The sequence below is a fragment of the Plectropomus leopardus genome, chromosome 20 (assembly GCF_026936395.1).
Source record: "Plectropomus leopardus strain MGB_pleo_1.0 chromosome 20, ASM2693639v1, whole genome shotgun sequence".
In the NCBI taxonomy this organism is placed as follows: domain Eukaryota; kingdom Metazoa; phylum Chordata; class Actinopteri; order Perciformes; family Serranidae; genus Plectropomus; species Plectropomus leopardus.
In genome coordinates, this window is record NC_142195.1 from 25,808,686 (window position 1) to 25,835,810 (window position 27,125).

At 38.8% G+C, this 27,125-nt stretch overlaps 2 protein-coding genes across 7 annotated transcripts in view; both read left to right on the forward strand.

The window, feature by feature from the left end:
• sh3bp2 (SH3-domain binding protein 2) overlaps window positions 1-18,752 on the forward strand; it is a 37,354-nt gene extending 18,602 nt beyond the window's left edge. For 2 of the 5 annotated variants that reach the window (XM_088071206.1, XM_042509220.2), the window contains 12 exons: window positions 11,651-11,790; window positions 11,974-12,076; window positions 12,509-12,626; window positions 12,915-12,982; window positions 13,381-13,466; window positions 13,554-13,631; window positions 14,144-14,864; window positions 15,452-15,569; window positions 16,333-16,388; window positions 16,805-16,880; window positions 16,983-17,042; window positions 17,159-18,752. In XM_088071206.1, the coding sequence (XP_087927332.1) occupies window positions 11,655-11,790; window positions 11,974-12,076; window positions 12,509-12,626; window positions 12,915-12,982; window positions 13,381-13,466; window positions 13,554-13,631; window positions 14,144-14,864; window positions 15,452-15,569; window positions 16,333-16,388; window positions 16,805-16,880; window positions 16,983-17,042; window positions 17,159-17,296 (1,758 nt within the window). In that variant the 5' untranslated portion in view covers window positions 11,651-11,654 and the 3' untranslated portion in view covers window positions 17,297-18,752. Of the gene's footprint in view, window positions 1-19; window positions 156-9,586; window positions 9,924-11,650; window positions 11,791-11,973; window positions 12,077-12,508; window positions 12,627-12,914; window positions 12,983-13,380; window positions 13,467-13,553; window positions 13,632-14,143; window positions 14,865-15,451; window positions 15,570-16,332; window positions 16,389-16,804; window positions 16,881-16,982; window positions 17,043-17,158 lie in introns of those variants that run through there. The other 3 variants (XM_088071207.1, XM_088071205.1, XM_042509221.2) reach the window with 3 other exon arrangements.
• A 5,529-nt stretch (window positions 18,753-24,281) lies between these two features.
• The window catches only part of vldlr (very low density lipoprotein receptor), a 68,642-nt gene continuing 65,798 nt past the window's right edge, over window positions 24,282-27,125 (forward strand). The window contains exon 1 of one of the 2 annotated variants that reach the window (XM_088070789.1): window positions 24,282-24,774. In XM_088070789.1, the coding sequence (XP_087926915.1) occupies window positions 24,702-24,774 (73 nt within the window). In that variant the 5' untranslated portion in view covers window positions 24,282-24,701. The remainder of the gene's footprint in view (window positions 24,775-27,125) is intronic. The other variant, XM_042508911.2, reaches the window with a different exon arrangement.

Genomic DNA, 27,125 nt, shown 5'->3' on the forward strand with positions numbered 1-27,125 from the left:
TGCTGTTCATCTCGTCTCTGATGTCGACTTTGGTTACTTAATATTTTGATTATTTGGATATATTCCTAGAAAGTCAACTGGATATTGTCCTTTCTTGCCTTGATTCGGTGCTCAGTGTTAAGACTCATTTGCCGGAGTGAAGGAAGATCTTGTAGGTCGGTATACAGATTTGTTGACTGGTTTCTATCTTTATCTCTGATACCTTTTGGATATTCAAGTGATTCTTTTTATCAACTTTGTGCTTTGCAAAACTGCTCAGCTGGAGGTTTACGTCATCTGTATTGGTGATTGTTTGATTTGGTAAAGTTTCTTTCCCATTGTAAGAGGTCAATGAGGCCAGTGAGAGATTTCCTGTCTTTGCCTGTTGATTGGAGTTTAAAACCGGCATATTTTGGGTCAACTTTTTACTTTTTGCTGATGCTATAAACCAAAAATTGTTAAATTGATGGTTGCTTTTTCTGTCGTTGCACCTCTCAGTCTACAGTGTGAGGAACAGGTTTAGCCTGTCCAAAAGTTGGCAGGTCAAAAGTAAACACCTAAAAATTTTTTCACGACACATCTGTAATGGTTGCAATTTCACAGCCTCCACCGGATGTGACACTTTGCTCAAAATAGAAATGATAAATGTCCATTTGAAAGCCGTCTGAAAAACAAAACCAGCACTGCAGCAAAAGTGACACATACTATACTTTCTACACTGTCACTGTGCAGCCAAACCGTGTGAAACACTGCCAAGAAACTATAGCATTTATAATATGCATCAGAACTTAAAGGCCACATAAAAAGGGGAAGGTACAGTAAGAGGCCATTAAACTTGAAAACTATGAGGTGCTAACTGAGGTCAACGATGATGCAACCACAGCATAAAGTACATTATTACACACACAGTTAGGTTGTGCAGTAGGTCATGTCCTATTTTTGGATGTGTTGAACACCAGTTGGCATATTTCTGGATATAGTTTTAATTTTTGACATTTTTTTTCTGAAGGTACTTGTTATCTTAAGCCCCTAAAGATAAGAATACATATCTGAGATACAGAAGAAGGGTAATTTAGAGAAAATGCTTCTTTCACTGTAGAAAGAAATCACACTGTGGGGAGTTCACAGTTTTTTTTTTCCCACAAGAGAGCCACACGTTTAGTCATTTTGGCAGGTGACATCTGTGAGATGACCAACATACCTTTGAAGATACACCATTAAAGTAGACTTTAAATTTACCCTTAAACTGCCAGTTTACTTCTATACTAACATACCTTTATATACTCTACTTAATGTTTTACAAAGAGTTTACATCTCTGTGTATAGATACCATTTACTCTCATTATGCACATACATTTACTACATTTTTGTTTACATTCAGTTTGTTCATTTGTAATGGCGTCTGCACATTTATATTGCTTTATTCATATTTTATGTATGTTTAAATATTAGCCCTATATTTTTACTTCAATCAGATTGTAGGGGAAAAAATATCATCTTTCTGCAAACCACTGAAATGATGCATTTGTTCCTTTTTATGCAGTGGAAACTTTGTGCTTCAACAATATTGTGGTATACGGTGGTTAGGTTTAGGCACAACAAACACTTTTGTATGGTTAGGAAAAGACGGTTGTCACGTCGGTTGTTGTCACGGCAATTCCTCAGCAAGGTGCATTTCATGATAGCAAAGAGAAATGGAAGCATTTACAGGAAACGTGTTCTCATTGTCGACCCTGTGTCGGGGGAGGAAGGGTGGGCTTGTAGTGTGAGCAAAATCTGAACGCTCTTCCTGCCTCTGATTCTCACTCTCTCTCTCTCTTATCCACTATGTGTATATTTTCATTATCTCTGTGGTTTTCACATGAGACAGGAACACAGCTACAGTATCAATTTTAATCATACAGTGTGTGTGTGTGTTTTTGTGTTAGTTTAAGAGAAATCTTTCTTGTAGCTGTCATAGAAGTGCAGAACTTCCTGTGAAGTGGAAATTGCCATATTTGGACACAGGAAATAACGATGTGTAGACACAACAGGTAGAGAAAGAGGACCTTGTTTAACTTTTTCAGCTTTCAATAAGTCCACTGCTGCAGGTGTGTGTGTGTAGCAATAGTGAACTTTCTGTTTCTGTACTGTTTTTTGAGAGGGAACCGAAGAAGTCCCACACGCTGACGGTTATTATGGTTTCTCGTGCGAACTTTATTAAAGGTTCTTGGATCTTTACCAGGTAGAATTCATCCAGCAAAATAGCACCTGCAGCGTCATATTGCATATGTATGAATTTCATGAGGAAATTTGCAATAATCTGATGATACCGCAGCACCAGGTATCCAAAAACAAGGGCTATTTCCTCACCCAGTCCAAATTTAAGTGGAACATAGTGTTCTTGCAATATGCTGAATGTCCTTGTGGCTCTTTCAAGATATAAATGTGGGACTTCATTCTGGCAGTTCTCCAAACTGATGTAGAGAAACCACTTGCCTCTGATACTATATGTAGTCAGAGTTGTCCTTAATTGAACCTTATCACTCACTAGTCAGGTTTCCATTACAAATTTGTGCAAAACTTAAGCGATATTAGTTAAGATGATGACTGCGTTTCCACTAAGTGATGTTATGTGTTCTCCTCTGACGAAAACATTCAACGAAAAGCATGGTGATAAATGTTCAAAACATTAGCAGCTTTATTTCTATTGCAGCCACCGCACTAGCCGTCATTATTTCCAAGTGAATGAGACGTGGGAATGTTATGAGAGCAATAATGTAAAGGCAAGCCCCTTGGGAGCGGCCATGTATGAGGGATTTCTGGGAGGTGATAGTCAATGATTTCACAGAGGAATTGTGGATTCAAAACTTCCGGATGATCCAATTTTTAAAGTGCTACTTGATGCAATAACACCTCTTGTAGCGCCTGCTCCATCATGCCCGTGGGAGCAAGTTCCTACTAACAAGCGCATAACCATAGTATCATGTGACCTATAAAACCCCCCAAAAAAGTGTTTCCATTGCAGTTTTGCAAAATATGGCTTTTTCACATTGACTGAAATACCACCTCATGAAAGCGGAAACAGTTTTTTGTGGCAACTATTCATTTGTTAGCCCTTTGAACCCTGGATTTTCCATCTGAACCCCACGCAAATTAGCTTGCAACTTGGCAAGAAGTGTTCTGCAAATTGCAAGAAATAAGTTAATATGATTTTTTTTATAGCTAGGGAAAATGTCCCAAAAACTATATTAAAAATCTTCTTAATTTTATATTTCAAAGATATTTTACAGAGAAATACAAAGTTTTTATTTTTAAGTAAATTTTTTCCAGGTTATTTCCTGGTTTGTTTGTTCTTATTTTTTGGGTTTTTTTTCCTTCATTTGTATTTATTTATTTGCTTTTTTAAAAAATAATAGTTCTTGTACTTTTCATAACTGTTTTAACTAATTTTTGGGTCATTTCTTCCAGAGTTGCTCATTACCTTCTTGCCTTGTTTTTACAAGAAATCAGATCGATTTCAGATTTCAGATTATCAGATGAAAGCTTCATAGGGTTAAGGGACATTATTCCAGTATGAAATGTCAAATTTATTTCTTATTATTTATACATTTTAATTCTGAAAAAGCAGATGAAATTAAAAATGCCTCATTAGTCAGTTGGAGCTGGCTGGCCATCAAAAATAATAGTAAGGGAAACACTGAAATACAAAGCCATTGTTTTGATTTTCCGGTGGTTTGCCTCTAGCGTCCTCAGCGTGCAGACGTGCCGTCACCACCTCATAAATCATTCATCTGGACAAAGAAACCGAAGTAAGAAAGCAAACACTGCCGAGTTCAGATAAATCTCTCCAAACATACTAACCTTCAGTTTCTATTCATGTGCTCACCCCTGCAAATAAAAAGTACCAGAGAAAATGTGAGGTCGAGCCAGTGGAGGAACCATTGTGGTCGGTCGTCGAGGGGAACAGGAAGAAAACGCAGCTCTGTGTGACAGTTTCTGTTTCCTGGGCAGGACAGCAGTTTCTCTGCAGATGCTGCAGCTCGGACAGCGGTCTACTTACGACCTTTCCATCTGCTCGGAGTTGTGTGTTTGTGTGTGCAGCTGCTTGATGATCAAGTCAGAGCCTAAAACACGTATTTACCCACTGCTGGTTAGCCACACACACCTGGCAGACATTAAAATCTTTGTCATATCATCACAGATACTGAGGTAGAATGTGTGCATATAAAACGATAACTATTTTAGGCCCATGAATAATTATTCAAGCAATTAGGCAGGGCTAGAAAAAAAGTACAGTATAACAGAATAGAGAAAGTGTGTGAAATACCCCATTACATATCAGTTTGCTCCCTGTTTATGGTTACATGCTATTTCAGCAATCTAATCCATGACTTCATGGCTACTGAGAAGACCATCTGTCCACTATAAGCCACATTAAAAACCACATGACATGTGTGTCAGCTGTTCGCGCTCCAGGACACTGATACCATGATGTCAACAAATGCACATGGTGGGCTGAAGCAGTATGATCTTTATGTAGAAATATTACCGGTTTATTATGTTTTGTTGCCAGCCATTATGTCATGAAAAATACTGTTCCATGATGTAATTCATCTGGGATTTTCCATCTCACAGCTGAGCAACTTTAAGTCTGGTAAATTGTCGGTCTGTCCTCGTGAATCCAGCTCATCCCTCCCTCTTCTCTGTAAGAGAGAAGTGATTTGCAGACTTAAGAAATAAGAAATAAGAGGTTTCAAATGAGTCAGATAACTCCTACATCAACTTGAGATCTTAAGCCCTCTTATGCCCTTTGCAGACTTTTTCAGGCTCCATTGCCTTTCAGACAGTATGTAGGGATGTTGTCAGCAATTGAGGTCAGGATTTACATAGTTTACCAGCCTCCTTGCTGTCAGAAGTTCAACATTTCTGTATCAATTTAGGCTGTCTGTGGTTCAGATGATTACAGTTTATTATATCATTTAAAAGGCCAAAAGATTATGCTCTCATGGGTCAATACGTACCCAAAAACAAGTCAGATGTCCCTGAAAAGCCGTCATCTAATCGTTCTGATATTTTTACAATTTATTAGTAGTTTATTTTACACTCTACTGGACCAAACATCACCTAAAATCCCTGAAAACACAGCTGTCCCCGTCCTGATTTCAGTACAATCAGTTAAGATGTATATTCTAAGAATCAGGACTGGTTTTAAGTTTTTGGGTTTAGTTGTACGATGGATTTAGGTTTATTTTAAGATGAGCCAACTTGTATCAAGATACAGCCTAATCATACTTCACTAATACTGAGGATTATATATGAGATTATATATACTATATATGAGATTATTTGCTGCAGGAAGTAGGAAGTTTGATTTCAAGAAATTTAATCCCCAAATCAGCTTTTTCTGCTTATTTAACCCTTTTGAATTCTTATCTTATTTCAACATTTTTATAAATTAACTTAGTAAGATAATTTCACAAGTATTTTTCTTCTCAAATTTGTGTTTATATCTTATATTTAGGCTTCCGTTTTTTGCTGCACTTTAATTAAATCTCTGTCGACCCCAGACAATGTGTGTGTGTGTGTGTGTGTGTATCCAGAGAGGAAATAGGTTTGAATGTGTCTGGTATGTGAGCAGCTCCTGTGCTTCCCTTCCTGACAAACAGCTGCTCTCTGATTAGCATCTCTGGCTCATAAACGTCAGCAGAGTTCAGGATGGAGAGCTTAAAAAAAACGAGCGGGGTGAGAGGGTTCAAAGCTTCAACACACTCCATAAAACGCCAACAAACAGACTGTATTTCAGATCGCCGTATACAAGCAAATGCATCAAATTTAATGAGTCATTTCTGGTTGTTGTTTCCTGCACGGAGTTTCTCGCAGTTTTCTTGTCATAACGATGATGATGTAAGAAAAGGTAAATGTGACTTACAGGTTTGACTTGGCAACTTCTGGTGTTGGTGGCTTCATGTTGCAATGGGAAGGAAATCGTTTGGGTGAAGCTTCAATACCTAGAAATGCAATAACTGGTATGACAGAGAAAGTTTGCACATCACCGTTTCATTCATCATTTCCTCATCTGACACAGCAACGAAATTTAGCAGAGTGAATCTACTGAATGTTTATCAAAAAAAATAAGAATTTGTGATTTAAGAAATGCCACTTTGCAACTGAAACTGATTTGCAGAAGTTGAAAGAGAACAGATACAAAGAGTGTATTAAACCAGAAGTAGAAAAAATATATAAAATACCATAAAACAGTAACTTTCAAATGGTGTGCAGTCTAACGTAAACATTTAAAACAATTCCAAAATTAGGTCGCTAGTATGTATGGTAAATATGATAGGGTTCCTTGTAAATATGTTTATACAATGTAAATTCTTAAGTGTAGGAGACGAAGAGTGTACGGTTATCACATAATGTTCATGATTATGCTTATCATGCCATGATATTACTGTGTCACATTTATGTTTTGAGGAGAATAAAACTGTTAGCTCAATTTTGCTTTGACATTTATATCTTCATGAAATAATAACTATTTTGCAAAGTTATAACTTTATTTTGATAATAATATTACTAAAAGGGCCACTGTTGGGGGGGAAAAGGTTCTTACAACAAAATTTTGATATTGTGAGCCAAAAAAAACATGTTGAAAACTGTCATAGTTTCAAAATATTACATATTTCACAAAATATATTATCACTGTCAAAACAATATTCTTGTAGTTAGAACTTTATTCGTATGCTTTAGTTTCTTCTCAAAATATTGAATTATTAAACATCACGCAAAACAAACACTGTCAGATGCAGCAAAGTGGAGGTGCGTTTTTTGTTGAGGCACTTGAAGTGTTGCTTGAAATTTAAAGGGACAATTCACCCCAAAACATCAATCTTCTCATGAATGGGAGGCTCAGGATCATGACAGCATTAAATGTAAACATGTATGGTGTATTTTTGAGAAAACGTAATAATTACATATGAAGTAACAATTACATAAGACTCCTGGTTATGATGACTTTTATTTTTCAAGGCAGTCAGTTTCCTTGACTTTTCAGATTTTACAGTGTAGGCAGCGACAGCTGACGATTTTGACGTATCTGACGCTTGTTCAGTGTGTGTGAACGTTCTCCTCTGTCATTGGATAAGGGAATAATGCCGAAATATAAACTTTCAGGTCACTTCCGACAGTAAGCATGAAAGTGCACAGTCAGAGGGCCATCGTGTTGCTTCAGTTCTGTCTGCTGGCTGCGTGTCTGCTGACTCCAGGAAATCCTCATATTCATGATAAGCAGCTGGTGAACTTTGACCTCACTCAAACTGAGATGAGGTTCAGTTAACTGCAGAATGTACGCCGCTTATCTCTGTTTGTGTGTGTTTGCTGGTTATCAGCAAACATGTTTGGACAATCAGAGAGACAAACCTCATGATAGCTTTTGTAGGTCCTCTTGAAGTCCCACAGGGCACGCAGAGGTCAGAAACAAGCAGCAGCAGCTCCACCCTGGTGATTTATTTTGTCTCAGGCAGGTTTTTAGCCTCCATTTTTTATCAGCTTCTCCCTCCCTCTGTCCACACTCCCATTTTCCATTTTTTTCTCCCTCTTTTTTTGTAATTCTTGGTGCCTGACACAACGTTGCACTTTTTGCAAACAGGGTAAATGAAGGTGCAGATGTTCTGATTAAATCTGTGTGAGCAGGCTGTAAGAATGAATGAATGAATGAATTTTCATGAGCTTTCCATAAAATTAGTCGTAAATATCTTCAGAGGATGACTCCAAACGACATGCCGATTGTCTTGATGTAGCGTTCAAGAGATACGAAAATCAAACAAACATTTATTGCATATTCAGTTGTGGGACCCATGCACCTCCGACACTCCGTATAAGTGCACATGTGTAAGCACACTTGCATTCCTTGGTTACCACCAACTTTATTAACTGATGCTGTCGTTTAGCATTTCACGTCCATGTGCACACAGCCATGTTCTCAGGTGATGGCGCCCATGCCCATTACATGTGAACGCGCCCGGTGCCATCCGGCCATCCACCAGCGTACAAAATCTACATGTAATGCTACCGGTTCTGTCCAAACCCGTTCTCTTCTGACCCCATCCAGCTGCGTTCTGATTGGGTGCAGAAGGTGGTTTTTGACGTCATGATCGCACATGAAAAAGCACTTACAGAGTGCCAATATTTCACAAGTTCGGAGTGAAAACGGGTTGCTAAAATTTAACCGTGCATCCATGCAAAAAAGTGCTGCTAGAGGCTGTTGACTAGCCATAAACTACTGCAGCTGCCAAGCTTAAACACTAATCAGCCAGGTCTTGATGTACATGAAACAATGAACTTCTGTTGCGGTTTGACCTTTTGTTTACACAACAACAGTGTTTTGGGGGCCTGAAAATGCAACTTGATTCCATCTTTTGATCTTTTGAAAATGCAACAACTTCTGTACCCGTGTAAACTGGCAATGCGCAGATCCTGTGAGAAAGGTGACGTCAATGCAGAACTCAAGTTACACCACCAACTACTGGCCTGGTATACTTAGTGAGCGTTTTCGGTTGTTTTTGCAGATCTGTGTACACAAGGATCATTCTCACAATGGTATCATATGAATGCAGAATTTTTTATTTTCCGTTTTTAGTAGATTGTTGTCGTCTAAACGTGGCCTTTGACTTAACAATGCAATTATATTAAGCTGTATGTTTTCACAGACCCCTCAAACAAAGTGTTTGTCAGATTTTCTAACAGCATCTGAAAATCACTCCACCCACAGTGGAAGTAAGAGCTGCGACTGAATGTTTTTGTCCTTTTCCGAAGCAACCAGCTGAATGGCTCTTTCAAGCTCTCTCTTTTAATTCTTTATGCAACTTCTACCGCTTTTTGTGTGCATACAGCTAAGTGCAACACGATGAAGGCCTTCGAGGACACACTGTCCAAATTGGTTCACACATCATGAAATCTTTACCATGTCACAGCAGCAGGCTTTTATTGAGTTCTTTACCTTTAGACAATGCAGTTTGTTTGATGCCTTCACTATGACAGAAACTGACTTTGACATGAAGACTCAGTGGTGTGCAAACAGATCTAGTGCCAAGCTGCGCATTGTTGCATGTCAGCGTCACTTGACATATGAAACACTTGTGGAGACGATAGATTTGTTTCTGCAAACTGCGTAGGCAATCAGCTTTTCCTGTAGGGTTAAAGGGAGTGGATTTGGCAACACGTCCTGGTAAATATGGAGCTCCTCATTCCTGGGCTTCACCCACCCACTCACACACACACACACACACACACACACACACACACACACACACACACTGACACGTATGCACACCCTCCCTCTCTCTCCCTCTGAGGTCATTAGATGCTCTTGATAGACTAGAAGTTGCGCATAAACACATTAGAGGATGAAGAGCTTCACTCGGGATGTTTATTTTGACTACTGCTCTTTCTGTCACACACACACACAAACATGCACACACACACAGGCCAATTACACAATACCCTGAAAACCAGCAAAAAGTACTTGGGACATGATGTGTTTCCTGTCTGTACTAAATGAGTGTGTGTTCATGTAGAAGACTGTGTGAAGCGCACTATCTCAGTCTGCGAGTGTTTATGTGCGAGGGAGGGAGGGAGAGATAGAAATCTACAAAGGCACAGCGAGTGTGAGAGAGAGAGATCAGCAGAGACTCAGAGAGCATCAGAGAGTGAAATGAAGGAGTGTGTGTGATCACAGGAGGCAGAGAAGCGGAAAGACAGATCCGTCTCAGTTTGGATCTGATGAGAAGAGACAGTAAATCCACAGAGGGCAGAAAGTAAAGGAGTTTGAGTCCAGTCGGCTGTCAGTTCGACGTCTCTGTCATGGACATGCTGCCGGCGTTGGCGTCCACAGTGTTAGCCTCCACAGTCAGCCTGCTGAGGGAGAGCGCTGCTGTTCAGAGCATTAGCAAGAGGCTCAACAGGAGGTAGGCAACACCTGAGCAGGTCATGCACAGAGGGAGTAAGAAGACTTTCTGAAGGAAGGATTTTTGAGATCGGAAAAATGAAGATTATCGCACTCTTAATAAGATTTAATGAACTCCAGATTATGTTTTTTGGATAACAAGGAACTGTTCAGAGCACCAGACTCCATCTGTCTGTTAAAGGAATACTTCACCTCCCAAATAATCATTGGTATATCAGTTTCACACCCCGGGCTATGCTGAATTCATGCATCTCACATGCCTCCACGACAAGCAAAGAATACAAGAATGGACAAAATAGTGATTATTTTCAGTGATTGGGGTCCAAGTTTAACATCGCAAAAATGGCAACTTTGATTTTTAAATCTTTAAAAACTGAAGTGACACAAGTCTTCTTGTGCAGCTCTCAGAAGTATTTACATGCAGACTTTTAGCAAACTGATTTCATTTCTTTCAAAAACAATAGAAAAATGGCAATGAGTAACTTGGCAAGAAATGTCCAAATGGCAAAAAGTTTGTAGAAAAGTTTAAGAAAATTATTTTTTTTTTAAAATAAGCCAGGGAAAATGTCCAGAAAACTATATTCATAATAATAATAATTATACACTAAAAACTATGTTACAGAATTATGTTAAAACGTTTTTTTTTTCATCACTTCCTTGTTTGTTTGTTGTTTGTTTTATTTCTGGGATGTCATATTTTTCAAAACATGCAGATTTCACCAAATGATTTGGTGTTTGTTTGTGTTTTTTAACAGAGATTAGGTTAGCATGGTAGTATGGCAGCTTTGGTTGGTCGCAGCAGTCACATTGTGAGACTTTGGTCCTAAATTTTGGCGCAGATTGCATTAGGATTGGCTTCAGATGGAGGTGATCTTGTTTCACTTGCAGTTAACTCCCACGTGGGGCAGCCAAAAATGATTCTGTGTATAGCTGTACAGAGGCCAATAAGAGTGTGTACAGTTTGAGTAAGATTGCACCTTTTCATTGTACAAAATGACTCATATCATTGACGTATTGATGCCAGTGACACAGTTCTTTGATGCTCAGATATCTGGCTCACTGAAAATACAAAACTTTCTCCAACTGAAATGACTGTAAGGATTTAAATGCCATGTTTTGGAACATATCACCTCTTTTGGGGTAGAAGAAAGTGAGAGTTTGTGCTTCTGTTGAGTGTCATTTTAACTATGTTTATTATTTAATGGTTGTAGGGGGCTGAGGAAGAAGCTGATTGTTACTGACATGACACTGGGTGTAAATAAGGTATAAAATAAATTTCTAAAAGATATTGTAAGGACATATTTTTAGGTTTGTTCTTCTTTCTCATAAGCATTTATTATGTAAAATGGATCCCACTACTGTCTGTCATTGTATATGTATTGATTTAGAGACCTAAGAAGGTATGTGAAGGTATCAGGCTTTCTGACAGCATTGTGGTTCTGTGCATGAGATCTGATGCAGCTGGTTTGGTAACAGAGAGGTTGTGGGTTTGAACTTATTCCGGATCTTTAAAAATCTAATTTCTCATCTGATCCTTATGGCACAACAAAACTAATTCCTAAATGAGTCTGAACAAGAAAAGGTTCTTATTGTGTTCGTTTCTTGTGAGAATCAGTCCCTCATTTCGATGAACTTGTTCAGCTCCAGAGGTGACGGTCTTCACTGGTACATCTGTCACAGTGATATAATAATAACAAAATTCCACTTCTCTTTTTTCCTCTCTGGTAGAACGATGTCGTCTCCGGAGATGTGCTGGCCGGTGCCGATGCGAGCAATCGGGGCTCAGAACCTCCTCACCATGCCAGGAGGAGTTTCCACATCAGGATACCTTCACAAGAAGGGAGGCAGCCAGTTCAGCCTCATGAAATGTGAGCTCATGATTAGAAAAATGCAGTGTGGGTGGACAGAATAAATGTTCTCCTTGTTGATCCAATTTTTACCCCTCAGTCCAGCCTTTCTTTGCTCAAATTTCAAGCGTTGGCACTGAGTTGTTTTGTAATTAAAGGTGGATAAATAAAGATGTTCTTGATAAATATTGCCTGTCTTTGCAGGGCCACTGCGGTACATCATCATCCACAAGGGCTGTGTGTACTACTTTAAGAGCAGCACCTCTCCTGCACCCCAGGGGGCGTTCTCTCTCAACGGTTACAACAGGTCAGTTAAACTGCCTCAGCTGATTCGAGTCCGCCATTAGTAATGTTTTTTTAGCATTCTTTCAGATTCAGATTTTGAGCACTGGTGGTTTTTAAAGGTTCAAATCGCATTTTATGGTATCTTGTTGCATTTACAGCATCTGAACATTTAGGGGAACACATGAAATGTGGAGTTTGAGAATCCTTCAACAGGAAATTTTAAGCATCAGACACTTAATTTCTGCGATTCTCTAGAATATTTATGCACCAATTAGTGCCTTTTCTTCATCGATTTATGGTGTAAATGTTTTCAGTTTTGTAAAGGTGAAATTACACTGCTACTTTCATGTTCTGAATATTGCGGGTAATGTGTGCCCCCTGAGATCTATAGCTATGGTTTACAATTTTTCTCACTTTATATTTCTGGGCATAACATATTTATCTCTTTCCACAGAGTGATGAGAGCAGCAGAGGAGACAACATCCAGTAATGTGTTTCCTTTTAAGATCGTCCACTTCAGTAAAAAGCACAGGACGTGGTTTTTCTCTGCAGCCAGCGAGGACGAGAGGAGGGTGAGAACAACCACACGAAGGCTACGTTCACATTACAAGCAAATGTGGCTCGAAAGCAATTTTTTTTTTTGCTCTAATATGACACAGAGCTGATTTATTCAGAGCAGTGTGGGCACATAAATTCATTTTTTTCCAATCAGATTCTGGCGTACTTAGTCTAGGTGTATTTATTCCAGTAGTGCATTATAGCCATATATGAGCAATTATTGGCTTGTCGTGTAGTCACACACTGTCCTTTCATCTGCTAATATACCATGGACTGTTTTTTTATTTTTAATTATTTTACAGAAATGGATGCGATACCTGCGGAGGGAGATAGATCACTATAACGACAGAAAAGAGTCCCACATTCCAAGGTAACTTCAGCAAATCACATCATATTTTACAACACAACATAGAGACTCTGACTGTCTTATCATTTATAATATAGAATATATTCAATAATTAAATTACAGTAGTAAATATTAATCAAAAAGGTGGAGCATCAGACATGTCTGCACAACCTGTTATTATTCCCGGGCCGTCAAATACCAATGCTTTGTCACATCCCTCAGCATCTCATTATGAAGCACAAGGTGTATTTATGTAATGCACAGCAGAAAAATGTGGTTTATGCTGTGAAACAGTTGCCTCTGCAACAAAACCACACCATTAGGTTGAGAAAAAAGATTACATTTTGGGTTCAAATATGTACGTTTGATATGTAATGTAACGTAATGTTGTATTCATAAGCTAATTTTCTTTGTTGCCATAGTGACTCGGATTCAGATACCGACAGTTTCTATGGGACGATTGAGAGGCCCATGGAAATTAAACACCCCGTCGATAATGCAGAAGATGGTGAGATCACTTTAATAAATATGCATAACTAACATAAACATGCTGCTTGTGTTGTTATTCAATGTTGGTATCTCTTTCTGTGTGTAGATTACGGTGAGGATGATGATGACGACGATGAGGAGGACTATCTGAAGCCAGACAATAACTGCTCATCGACATCTACAGGTGAAGCCAACCACCACACACGCACACACACACATGCAGTGAAGTAGGAGTTCCTGGACATGAAACAGAAACTGAGGTTAAAGTGAAGAATAGACCAAATTAATTTGGCTGAAGGAAGCAGGAGACAAAAAAAGGGAACTGCGACCAGAGGTGCACATGCAAGGATAAACACCCACACAGTAGATGTTCTGGATATTTTAATGGAGCTTTTAATTTCCAGTCTGGATTACTTTTAAAATACATGCAGGAATTTACTGGGATTTGTGTGAAATTCTTTTAAGAAAATTGTGATATTAAATAAAAGTTAAAAAAAAATAAATAAATCTGAGTAAAAATCAAATTTAAAACACTATGTGAATGCAAAATGGTTGTATTCAGAGTCATGTCACCCTCGGGCCGTCCCTTCAGTTCAGCATAAGTTCCCAGTTTAGAGGGCCAATGGGCTCTGATGAAAGAAACTTTTACTGAAACAAGACATCAAAGTGATTTCTTTCTCCTTTTTTCTGCTTTAGGTCGACCCACAGGGCCACCTCCCTCTTACCCACCTCCCCCAGTCCCGGCAGCAATCCAGCTCCGTCCAGACTCAAGTCCAGTTTTCCATAAAGGCCCGCCTCCTCCCGTCCCGCCGCAACACCGAATCCCATCCAGCCCGCTTCCCAAAAAACCCCCACCCTCTGTTCCCCCACCATCCATACTGAAAGACTCAAACAAAGGCCCGGCTCCCCCTCTGCCCTTCGCACCCCACCTGCACAAATCTTCCACCCCTCCACCTCCTCCTCCCCCCAACGCAAAAAGGACTTTTCAGAGCAGGGTGGCATCCGTGGGGGGGGCCGGGAGCGACAGAAGAGACTGGAGGCCTCTGCCAGCTGTGTCGGTCCAATCGCCCGCCACCCTGCCAATCTGCGACCAATTAGAAAGCAGGATGGTCCTAAATGGTCCCACCCACCAACCCTTAAATGCTGCAGGGAGCAAATCACTTGGCAACAGCCACCACATGGTGATAAGTATCCCCCGCAGCAAGCCGGGTCTACCTTCCCATGCAAATATTGCAGGGTCCAATCTCAGACCTACGACAGCAGACTCCCTGTCGCCCAACCACAAGCCCCCCAGTCACCCACCACTCTCTCCTCTACTGGGATTACATAACAAGCCAGGGCTCTCCAAACCTCCTCCGCCAACAGTCAAACCCCCGCTGCCTGCAGCCAAGTACAAGCAGCCAGGAACCCCAATTCAGTAAGTTCAAACACCCCAAACATTCAACACCCAGTTCTTAAGAGCAGTGATACTCAACTAATACTTAAGAGCAGTGAAACTCACCATTTTCCAATTCACAATAAAAATATAGTGATTAACACTGGGAGTTATGTTTCTACCTCTAGTAGGTGCTAGAGTGCATAAAACAGCATCAAAATAGAGCTTGTTCATCAAAAAAAGTGCCTGAGGAGGATCCCCCTGAAATCCTAGAAATGCCCTAAAATCCTAAAATCATAGAAACGTCTTAAAATCCTAGCAATGTTCTAATATCTTAGAAACGTCATACAATACAAGAAATGTCCTAAAATCCTAGACATTTCTTAAAATATTACTAATTACCTAAAAGCTGAGAAACATGTTAAAATCCTTGAAATGTCCTTAAATTCTAGAAATGTCCTAAAGTTCTAGAAACATATATAGGGCTGTTGTAACTGCCCCCTGGCCTCCTTTCATTTTGCAGAAGTGCCCCCCAATCAAAACAAGTTGAGTATCCCTGCTTCAGTGTCCTAATAATACAAAAAGTAAATGTGGTTGACTTGTCCTCACTACGATGCTTTTCTTCCCAGAAGAGCATCTCCAGACGGCCAGAGCTTTCGATCATTGGGAGAGGAGACGCCCACAAATTCCAGGATGACACGAGACAAACACAGTGGAGGAAACGAGTCTGATGACGACTACGAAAACGTAAGAGAGACTGAAAGTGACGTGACAACTGGTATTGCCCTCCACTATAGGCTTCTAGGCTTATTGTCCTCAAAGCGCCAAAAAATATATTTGAAAACCTCAACAGCTCTTTCCAGAAATCATGACATTGCTCAAGACAATCCACAGACCTTGTTGTGAGCATTTTCGTGTAAGAACTATTTTCTTTCTACCAAACTACACCTACCAACTATATCACCACACAGAAGGAAGTGTGCATCACAAGCACAAGCTGCTCATCCATCAAGACATGCACGCTTCACTCTGCACATTGATATGGTTGGTGGGTGTAGTTTGGTAGAAAGAAAATAATTCCAACAAGAAACTGCTCACAACAACGTGTATGGTTTTTAAATGTATTTATTTATTTATTTAATTAATTATTGGGTTTTTCTTGAGCAGCACAATCCAATTCATATAGTTCTATTACATTACATTATCTTATTATACACACCACAAGATATTTTTGTCTCAGACTGTTGTCATGTTGGAGTGATGATGCACAAATTTCACTACTGATCTCAGAGATACTGAATACAAGATTATTGATTCTGATATTACAGTTGAATCTTGTGGGAGGTCACCGAGGTCCAAACTGCCAAACTACAAATCTATTCGGACGCAATTTCAATTTGTCAAGGAGGCATTTAACCATCATTTCTGAGTTCTCCAGTTGTTATTTCCCATAATTTGAGCCAATGCCGTTATACACAAATTGTGTTTAACAAGGTGTTTCAATTTTCAGGTGCAGCTGCCAGAGTCTGTGTTCATTGATACGACTGAAACCAGCTTCGTAGAAAAGTAAGACTGAGTCACTTTCTTGTAACATAGAGCTGTAAAGTGAAATATTTCCTCTGCAGGCTTTGCTGCTTTACATGGCATGTCTGCCCTCTAGTGCTTACTGCAGGCAATTATTTTATCAACATATTTTTTTATGAAGTGGTTGTGCAGTACATGTATTCTTGTTTTACCCTATGAAACCTGGGTCACTGTCACTTTTCTTGCGCTGCGTTCAGATGCTTTTCACAAGTTACTGAAGTTACTAATTTCTTGTTAATTTTCAGTTACTCATTGCCTTCTTCCCATGTTTTAAAGGGTTAATCTTTATTTACTATTTACACACGAATAAAGTAATGCAAAAGAACGGACACAATATCTGTCCTATGTGTGTTGATGTATCTCCATTAACTGTTAATCTGGGATGTTTTTCCCTACAGGTTGTTTAAAGAGAGCCCCGACCCTCCACAGGATGGACTGTACTGCATCAGAAACTCAGGAACCAAAACATCGAAGGTACATCAGAAAAAGCTGCTGTGCTCGGTGTCTGCTACCAAAAATAGTGTTGCTACATAATAACAAAAAGTCCTAATAACATAATTTTGGCTTGCTGCCCAGGTGCTGGTGGTGTGGGATGTCAGTATAGGCAAAGCTAGAAACTACCGACTTTTTGAAGAGGTAAGAGGACAACTGCTCTCTGTCACATATATACAAAATTAAGTAAAGATTTAGTGAAATAACAGTGTAAAATTTCCAGTATTTCAGTCTCCTGTTCACTGTGTCTGTTCTGGCAGGACCGCCGCGTTTTTCTGGACAATGAAATCACCTTCCCTTCTCTGCCTGCTGTGATCGAACACTACTATAGCCATCCTCTTCCTCACCATGGCTCGCTCTGCCTGCAGAAGCCCTACACAAAGACACTGAGCAGCTGACAGTCAACTCACAAAACACAACTGAAATCAAAGAACGAACAGTCGCTGCAAGTAAGGTCCACTTTTATTGACAGTGCATGGGGATAAACTCACCCACGTGGATGAAATAACTGTGAGAGGAGATCGTTTCTCGCAATGTTCAGTGGAAAACAGATCATTTTTCACCCGTTTTGCACCAGAATGCACCAAAAAGCTTCATTTAAAGAGCAAGTACAGCAACTTTTTGACTGTGAGGACACCAGGTATTATTAGGACAAAAAAACATAAGCAATCAACAGTTAATGTAACATTATTTAACTCACTTAAAGTCAAACTACACTTTTATTTAACACATCAAGGCAAACCTGGATCAACATCATGGTTCTTATGCTGCGTTTAGTAGCTGTTCACAAGTCTTTAGACCTTTGAACACTGACAAAATCGGTTCAATTTCTTTCTAAAACATTGAGATAAAAGCAATACGAAACTTCTCAAGAAATGTGTCACAAATTGCAAGAAATTAGTAGATTTTGGAAATATATTAAAGCTAAAAGAAAATGCATAGAAAACTTTAAAATATTAAAAATATATGAATCAACACATAAACTTTCTCTTTTTTTCTTTTTTTTTTTTTGAGCTGCTAATTCTCAGGTAATTTTCTTGTACATTTACTAATTTCTTGCTAATTTTAGTTGCCTTCTTCCTGTGTTTGAAAGAAATGAAGCCAATTGGTTCAAGGTTACAAAGGGTTAAACAAACTTAAGAGTCAATGTGAATAGGAATGATAGCAATGAGGCACAATCTTGGAGTCAATTTGGCCTATTTTGCCCACAGAGGGGCACTGTGAGACGAAATGACCAAAATAAAATCCATCCTAATGTAGGATCCGGGGAATCTGTCTCTGTCACCTGGCTTTTTCAAAAGTAATTTTCTAATTCTGCTTATTTATTACAATTTAAAACTCAAGTGTCACAGTCATGAATGAAAAATTCTTCTTTGTCTTTATATATGTCACATATTTTCAGCATCTCCTTCTGACTTTACAACTCTGTTATCTCTGTTTAATTAACAAACAACATCTCACTTTTCTAGAATGCAGAACGCATGCACATCTGTCCTGTCCAGGTGTGGAGTCCAAAAATTGTGATTTATGCCTCCCAAAAACTTGTAAACCTTGGAAATGCTTTCTTGCAAGTCCTTGGAGGATGGAAAACATCTCACTTATTAACTAGAAATAAACACAGGTGTAAAATGTCGGACTGAACTTGGAGAAAAATAATCTGCATTTTATTTGTGCTCAGCTGCGAAAATGTTTTCATTCTGCTAATACAGTTTGTACAGCACTGACTTGAATGCTGTAAATCACTATATTTATATGTATATGCTGTATTTACTGTAAAATAACATGACTGTAAAAATGTAAATACATTGTTTTCTACGGAAATATATGTTAAGATTGTATAAATGATCATTCAGATTTTCCTGTTGTTGTGGTGTTTTGATTTTTTTTTTTTTTCATTTCTTTGCTAATTTTCAGGTAATTTTAGGCTTTTTTTAGGCTTTTTTTCTCATTTTTTAGATAATTTCCTATGCATTCTTTCCGTGTTTTCGGACAAAAAATTAAAATTTTTATGTTGTCAGAACGTTTTAAAGACCAAGAAAAAAACTTTTTGAGGCAGTGTCATGTCTGGTGAAGCTACTATTTTCATTATTTAGATTTATTTTTTATATTCCCTTTTCTCTGATTTCAGATCCCCACTTCCTTTCTCATGTGTTTCCCTTGATTATCTGCCCCGCCCTGATGTGTCTCACCAGTGTCCAATTGTCTTGCCTCCCTTGTGTATATAGTCCATGTGCCTGTCTATCTTTGTACCTTGTTTTAAGCGTTCTAGCATTTTTTCCTAGTCTTAGTGTCTCTGGGTTTGTTTGCCTGTCCGACTGCCAGCCAAACCAAACCCTTTTTGCGGCAAACTTTGATTTTTCCTCTGACCTGTCTCCTGAGCCGTGTCCTTGAGTCCAACATCTCTGTGTCCCAGCTTTGTCAGACAGGAGGAGTACCCTTTTCTTCTGCGGTCTAAAGTTGAGATGTCTCTTAATTTGAATTTACATCAGAGGCAGACTAAACGATTCATGCACTTTTAAGGGGTGTGAGGAGTCGCATCAAAAAAAAGGGTCCAGAACACTTTATTTATATTTATTGTAATTAAATGTTTAAAATTAGGTAAGAAAAAATTTTTTTTCACATTTTCCAGCACTTAACTTTTATTATTATTATTATTATTATTATTATTATTATTATTATTATCTTTATTATTATCTTTATTATTGCTATCATTACCTTTTTTTGCTTATTTTCAGGTAATTTTCTTCTTTAGTCATTTCTTGATTATATTTTGACCATGTCCTAAGTCGCTCATTTCCTCTTTCATTGCTTTTGCAAGATGTCATACCAGTTTGCTAAAGGTTAAGGCACTTAATACATAAAAAATTAAAACTGGAAACAAAACTTTTCACTTCAGGCTTTTTTACAGGCCATCCTCCCATTGGGGCCCTGTATAATCAGCCCCGCTTTTCCCCCCAGTATGACCCACCTGTATACATGCATTTAATGTTCAGGGGCCGCATGAAATGCTTCTGAAGGCCACTTATTGGATGTGACCGTTTGAGTACCAGGATGTAGCACCAAAAACAACAGCAGGAAGCATCCCAGGAGTTGATTAAATAATCAGCCCTGAGTTGAGGTTCCTGAGTTGGCATGTGGTGACAAAAAGGTGCTTCCCCACAGTGAGGAGAGGTGTCAGGAAACAGCAGCTAATAAATACCAGGTGTGCCAGCTGATTGCTCAGTGGGATCATGTGAACTTCAACATGTTTTCACCGTCATGTAAACAACTTGTTTCGTGCTTCTTTGACACTAGAATGTCTCAGTAAATACTGGATCAGAGTATGTACATTGTTAATGTTTTCCAGGATTTTACTGGATACCAATATATGTAATATTTCACAATAAATAACTGTAGAAATGATCAGTAACTTACTGTGAAAGAAATACAAATAGTAGCTGGTAATTTATTGTAAATGTGCGAACATATTGCAGCGTATCTATATCACTGTATCATTTTTACAGTGATTTATTGTGAAATATTACATTTACATTTTTGACAATCCTGGAAATAATCACAGAATCTTTGTATTTATATAGCTGTATCATTTTTAAATTAATTTAATTTGAATTATTACAGTTACACCCTATAAAACTCTGTAAACAATCACAGCATCTCTACACTACTGTTAATTATTTCCAGGATTTTACAGAATGTAATTGTAATATTTCCAAATAAATTACTATAAAAAGAAATAAAGTAACTTACTGTGAAAGTGATTCAACTAGTAGCCAGTGATTTATTGTAAATGTGCAGTCAAACATTTTATAGTGTACTTAATACTCATCAACAAAAACCTGAGAAGCTTCGAGTGTCGCTGTCTGTGGTGCTGAACAGCTCTTATTTGCCAAAGAGTCCAATTATGTTTCTGTTTTATTCCAGAACAGCACTTTTTAATAACTGACATTTTACTCTTATCATTTCCAAGTTAAATGTATTTCTTCCAAACATTTTATTGTTGTGGTACCACTCATTGTAGTCATTTTTCACAAGGCTATAGCTCATTTTGGACAAGATGAATCATTTTTCTGTGGTATTAAATCACAGCAGAACTTCTTCTCTCTTCTCTGAGGGCTGAGTAGAGAAATAAAAAAATCCTGAAGAGAGTGGACTACCAGCTCTCCTTCACAGCGAGATACAGAAGCTCCCCCTTTGGCTACAAACATCTTCAGAAACCTGGCCCAGATCTGGGCGTGATTAAATATCTCCTTTCAGCCGGTGGCTTCATGGTGAGATGAGGATAAAGCTGTTTGGTCTGCGGAAGTGTTGATATCTGTAGGCTGTGTGCAATTCCCTGCCTTATAAATGTCGCTCCTCTGCTGGATTTTTACACACAGAGACATATTTTTCCATGATGAGATGAAAATGAAAAATAAAACCCTGTTGGGGCCTGGTTTTATAAACCATCTGTAGCTGCATTCCTTCAGTTTTTTCTCTCTTTCTGTTCTAGATAAATCTCAGTTTTAACTTGTTTTTATATCTAACAATAAAGTTTCAGTTTTATTGCACTGCCTGACACTTAAAATTTTACTCTGCTGCCCTGCTGTGAGACAGTGCACATTGACAAGTATTACGAAATGAAATGTGACCATGTAATTATGTCCAAAGCCTGAACTCTAGTAGTTGCACTGGTCCTTTTCAAACCTTGGTCACTACGTAACACAGTCATACACTGAACAAAAAGTATAAGCGCAACACTTTTTCCCATTTTTTATTAATCAAACAATCAGATTATATTTGTATAGCACTTTTCATACAAGCAAAACTGTACAAACAAAGTGCCTTATACAATAACACCAGAGGCAGGATAAAATCTATAGATGAAAGATAAAATACAGCATTAATAATGAGTGAAATAAATAAATAAATAAAATACTCTAAATAGTAGATAAAAGGTAAATAGAGGGATAACAGGACAAATAATAGATAAAAATGTTTAAATCTGGTAAAATACACTAAAATGTATAAATGAATAGTCAATAAATGGTAAGGTTAAAGCCAAACTAAGGCTAAACTGGACTACAGACTGTCATCACATCGAGCCGCACTGAACATGCCTGTACAGCCTCATAGCAGTGGCAACGCAGACTGTTTTTGGGTTTTTTTTGTTAGTGTAGTTTGTTTAGGCCAAGCAATAGCTTTTTTACTTCTGGCGATTGCATTTATGCTTAATGTGTTCATTTGTGAACAAAACCTGTAGGTATCATAAACTTTGTATATGACAGAGCTTATTTTCGCAATAATCCAATATCCAATGGAAAAATCCCATTGGCTTTTTGACGAGACACCTGTTAGCTTCTGTGTCAGCCTGCAGAAAAACATTATTCTTGGGGTGCTCTAGTGGCCATTCAGGGAAATGCAGTTTTTGGCACTTCTGCTTTGGCTTCGTTTTAAAGCCTCGGAGGTTGCTGCTCGATTGTGACAAATTCCTGCAAATGGGAAAACAAAAATGCCACTTTTTGTTTCCTTAAAGCACTAATTCTGTCCAGCAGTAATAGAGCTGATTATCATATTGAAAAAGAAGCGTTGATGGATTCAGATTTTTGTAGTCTTCCTCACTGTTCACATCCAAGCTGTTCAGCCAGAAAATAATAATGCTGTATTTCATAAAAGAATGAAATTTCCAACATTTAGATCTGCAGTCGTGTATGTGTGTTAGTGTGTTTGGAGGTGACTGAGAGAAACAGATACTGACATTTAGAGAGATGGATACACTTCCTCTTACAGCATTGTACAGTGGTTTGCGTGTGTGTGTGTGTGTGTTTTTCAGGGAATGTAAAAATCTGGGACAGAATGAGCCTTGGGGTGTATCAGCAGCCATCAGCCATCACTGAAGATGAGGTTCAATCCTCTGATAAGAACTGATGAGAGCCCATGAAACCTGGCAGCACGCAGCCCTCTGGAAAATCCAAAGGCTTGGTGATCAAAATGGGGAGAAATACCATCAGACAGACAGAGGGAAGAAAATGTAAGAGCTGAATTTGGTTCCAAGATTTGGTATTCACTGTTTGAAATACGAGACATCTGCTCCTACAAAATGATCCGCAATAAAACCAAAATTAAGCATATGGTGCTTTTTAACCAGTAGGTACTTAAGGATGCCAAAATGATAACATGTTTGATCATTAGGAGCTTTGATGAATTGAAAGATGAGCTTCAGGTAATTTTTTTTGTTTTGTTTTTTTTTTTTTATAAAATGGATACCCGAAAATCTAGTGTCAAGGAAGTCTTGTGGAGTATGGAGTATGAAGAGCACACATGGTAGTCTCCACCAAAAAAGGGCCGCTTGCCTCAATGGTGTATGATCCCGAAACTCTGACCCAATCATACCATAAGGGAGTGGGAGACTCAGTGTTTTTGACAGATGAGATGAGTTTATTATGAAAATAAAGCATCCCCAAGGTCTTCAGCTTATCTACCAGACATCCTGAGAATCCTTATTTTACGTATGCCAACTGTGAGGGTCACTGAGTATGTGCCTGCAAGCACTGTTCTGCACAAAAGTAAAAAAAGTTGGTGAAGGTTTACAGATTTTTATAAGCAAACCAAGTGATCACACCAGTCAAATACACACACACACACACACACACACACACACATATATATATATATATATATAGAGGGAGAGAGAGAGAGAGAGAGAGAGAGAGATATGAGCAAAGCATATTGGGAAAAAAATGAGAGGACATTTTTGTTTCTGTTTTTTTTTTAAACTTCGCATTACAAGAATAAACTTTTATTGCTGAAAGAAGCTGAAAAAAGTGGAAACGAGATTTAAGTGAAAGTGTTGAGAATACAGTTGACATTCTTGACATTTTGACCTCATTCTTGACATTTGGACTTTATTCTCAATATTTTGGCCTCATTCTCAACATTTCAACCTCATTGTTGAAATGACAACAACAACAACAACAACAACAGCAACAACGACGACAACAAAAGTTTCCTTCTGATTCTTTTTCCTTAATTAGACCTTGTACTTGACATTTAGACACTTGTTTTGTCTGGCCATGGAAAGAAACTAAAACTAAAACGTCTCACAAGTTCATTCTTCCCTGCAAATGTTTACTGTAGGCAACTCGTCCTGTAAATTGTTGAATCAAAATAAAGTTGATTTATTAACCTACATTGATAATTATATTTATTTATAATTGCTTATTCTTAATTTTATCTGAGATTTATCCTGTATAATGACGATAATTTTAAAAAGTACTTTATTATTTTATTATTTGGTGCGGATCGTAAAGGGTTAACAGTGTTCCAAGACGTACTGAAGGAGGAAAAAAATCCTCAGTTGTGACGGGCTCAGTGTAGCACTAACAAACCGGTTACCGGAGCCGCACGTTACCGTCAACTTTGGGAAATGGATTACAGCACCGGAGGAGCGAACGGGAGCCCGAACGGCGCCCACGGCGCGTGATTGTAGAACGAGATCAAAAGGCGCGTGGTCTGCGCGGCGGCCGCCTCCGTTTTATTCTCACTGAGCACAGAGCTGTGCAGCGCGTGCTGCTGATCGGTCGGTCGGTGGCGTCTTCACGAGCGGCCGTTGTGTGTTTCGTTTCGCTCTCGTGTGTGCGTGTGTCTGTGTGTGTGTGTGTGTGTGTGAGCGCTCGTGCGTGTTGTCTGTATGTGTGGTTTGCGCGTGAACCGGCGGAATCAAAGAAGAAGCAGGCCAGCGCGAGCCAGCGAGGACGGCAGGCAGGCAGGGCAGAGAGGCAGCCCCGCGAGCGCTCAGCTAGCAAACCGTACGTTACACTGCGAGAGATGGTCACGTCCACACCGGGGATCCTTCTGCTGCCGATGCTAATATGTCTCCAGCACTGCGTTAACGTCCACGGTAAGTCTCGAGCCCCTCTCTGAATACGCGTGTGTGTGTGTTTGTTCGTGTGTGTTGGGAATCACTGGGAAACACGCGCCGTGTCCTGTGAGGTTAGCTAACATTACCGAGCTGTGCACCTGTCCTCTCCTTTAAGGAATGACCGTGTTTGTCTACACCTTGAGCTAATAGACCTTGCGCTTCTTTTTTAGCCTCAAAATACGTCTTTTGGTGGCGAAAATGAGACATTTGCTGCTTTGTGTGTGCTTTCAATTTGTTTATAAGGAATGTGTTGGGGTTTAAATTCATTTAGCTTGAATGTTTTAGCTTTTTTTCTGGAAATAAGGGGGAGATGGAGAGGCCCGTGTGGTGTGTGTTGCTTGTCGCTACTCATTCATGGCCAATTAGCCCTAGTCAATTAATTTCACCCTAAAAGCGCCCAAACGTTTAGACTAAAACCCCTGCCTCTTTTTTTGCGTGTCCTGATTTCTCATTCACTCCCACTGTGGGATTCTCTTCTGCCGTCACCACCCCCAGCGAGGTCGGTAATTTATTTATTTATTCCTGAAGTGGGAGCCGACAGAGGGAGAGATATGGCAGGCAGAGAGAAGAAAAAGGGGGTTACAGTGGGTTGATATGGAGCGATAAACCAACAGAGGGAGGGGAAGCTGCACCGCAGTCCCCGGTAGGGAAGCAGCAGCTGAGGGCATGGAGGGTGAGGAGTGTCCGCGGCCCATTACCCACCACAGGTGATCCCAACGTGGGGCTAATTACGATCATAGTGGCTCGTGAGGTTAAGTTATTATTACCAACTGGTGGTACTTGTAGAGTAGTATGCATACGTCCTGCAACCAGTGATCATTTCCATTATCCCTTAATTACAAACAGCAGAAAATTATTGATTGGAACTTAATCACCAACCACTTTTCATTATTAATGAATCAAAATAGTAAAGTTCTTTGCACTAATGGGGTTAAGGTCATTTGAGTGCCTTTATTAAGTCCTGTTTTGTCGCTAAAGGTGAAGATTTGTTAATTTTAGGGAAGAGTATTTGGGCCAGGCATAAATAATGAGAGAAGAAAGATTTTTTTAAATGTATTAATTCTGAGAATAAAGTCACAATTATGAGCAAAGAGCTGAAATGCCATTTTGAGAATAAAGTGTTGATGTTAGATTGTAGTCAGTGTTGAGCATGTTGTGGAACTGTTATAAATTAAGTCAAAATGTAGAGTATAAAGTTGAAATAGGCTATTCGAGAATAAAATCGAAATGTTGAGAATATATAGTCAAAATGTTCAAGACTGAAGTGGAACTTTTGATAAATCAAACCGTTTGCGTTTTCTGGTTCGACTTTTTCTTGACATTTGGACTTTATCTGCAGGTGATCCCAATGAGGGACAAGAGTGGGTTGTAGGGTTATTAGAGTTATTAACAACTGAACTGGCGGTAGGTGTAGAGTAGTTTGCTGCAATCAGCAATAATTTCTATTATTCCTTAATTACAAACAACTGTAAATTATTGCTCAATGGTTAGGAAATTTAAAACTTTTATAATGGATCCATTCATCAAAAAAAGTTGTTTGTATTGTCTCCAATGTGAACATTTGCTGACTTCCTTTACCATTTAACTACCATTTAACTTGGCCAAAGTGCTTGATTTATTTGAAAAACATAGAAAAAAATACCTGAAAAGTAGCCAACCACTCCTCCTCCTTCAAAAAAAAAGAAACTCAAAACAAACCACAATCATTATGAAAGTAAAGGACAGTAACAAACAAAACAGACAAGAAAATAGTGCTTAAACATTGTAATAATTCTGTAAAATCATTTAAAATATATATTCATGTTACTCTGAAATAGTTTTCAAAATTATTTTCAGAGGTCTTTTCCTCTCCAAACAGACTGATAGCTGAAGCACTAATTCACATCCTTAAAATTTATTCCCAGTATTTTAAATGTGGGTATTATATATAGTTTATATATAGTATAATAGTCATATTGCCGGCTAGCCCTGATCCAGGACAGTTTATGGCTTAGATAAAGACATGACATGACATATTGACTGTAACTTCAAGAGACCTTTCTTGGTTAGCTAAAACAGCGATTTTTATTCAATTTGCACTTGCCAAATGTTTTTTCCCTCCCAATGTGTTGCTGAAAAAATTGCCTTCAATTCACTGCGTTTGTTATCACTGTGACTAATTTTATGGGCAGTTTAGTAACTCAGTGTGCGAGTTCTTGCAGATGATATGATAGTCTTGGGTCAGAGCCTGTTGCTGACATTGTGGAGGTTCATTTCTGGCCCCCAGGTACATAAAATATGTTCGTAACTTTGGCATAATTTCATTAATGCAGTTGCTAATCATTTCAGCA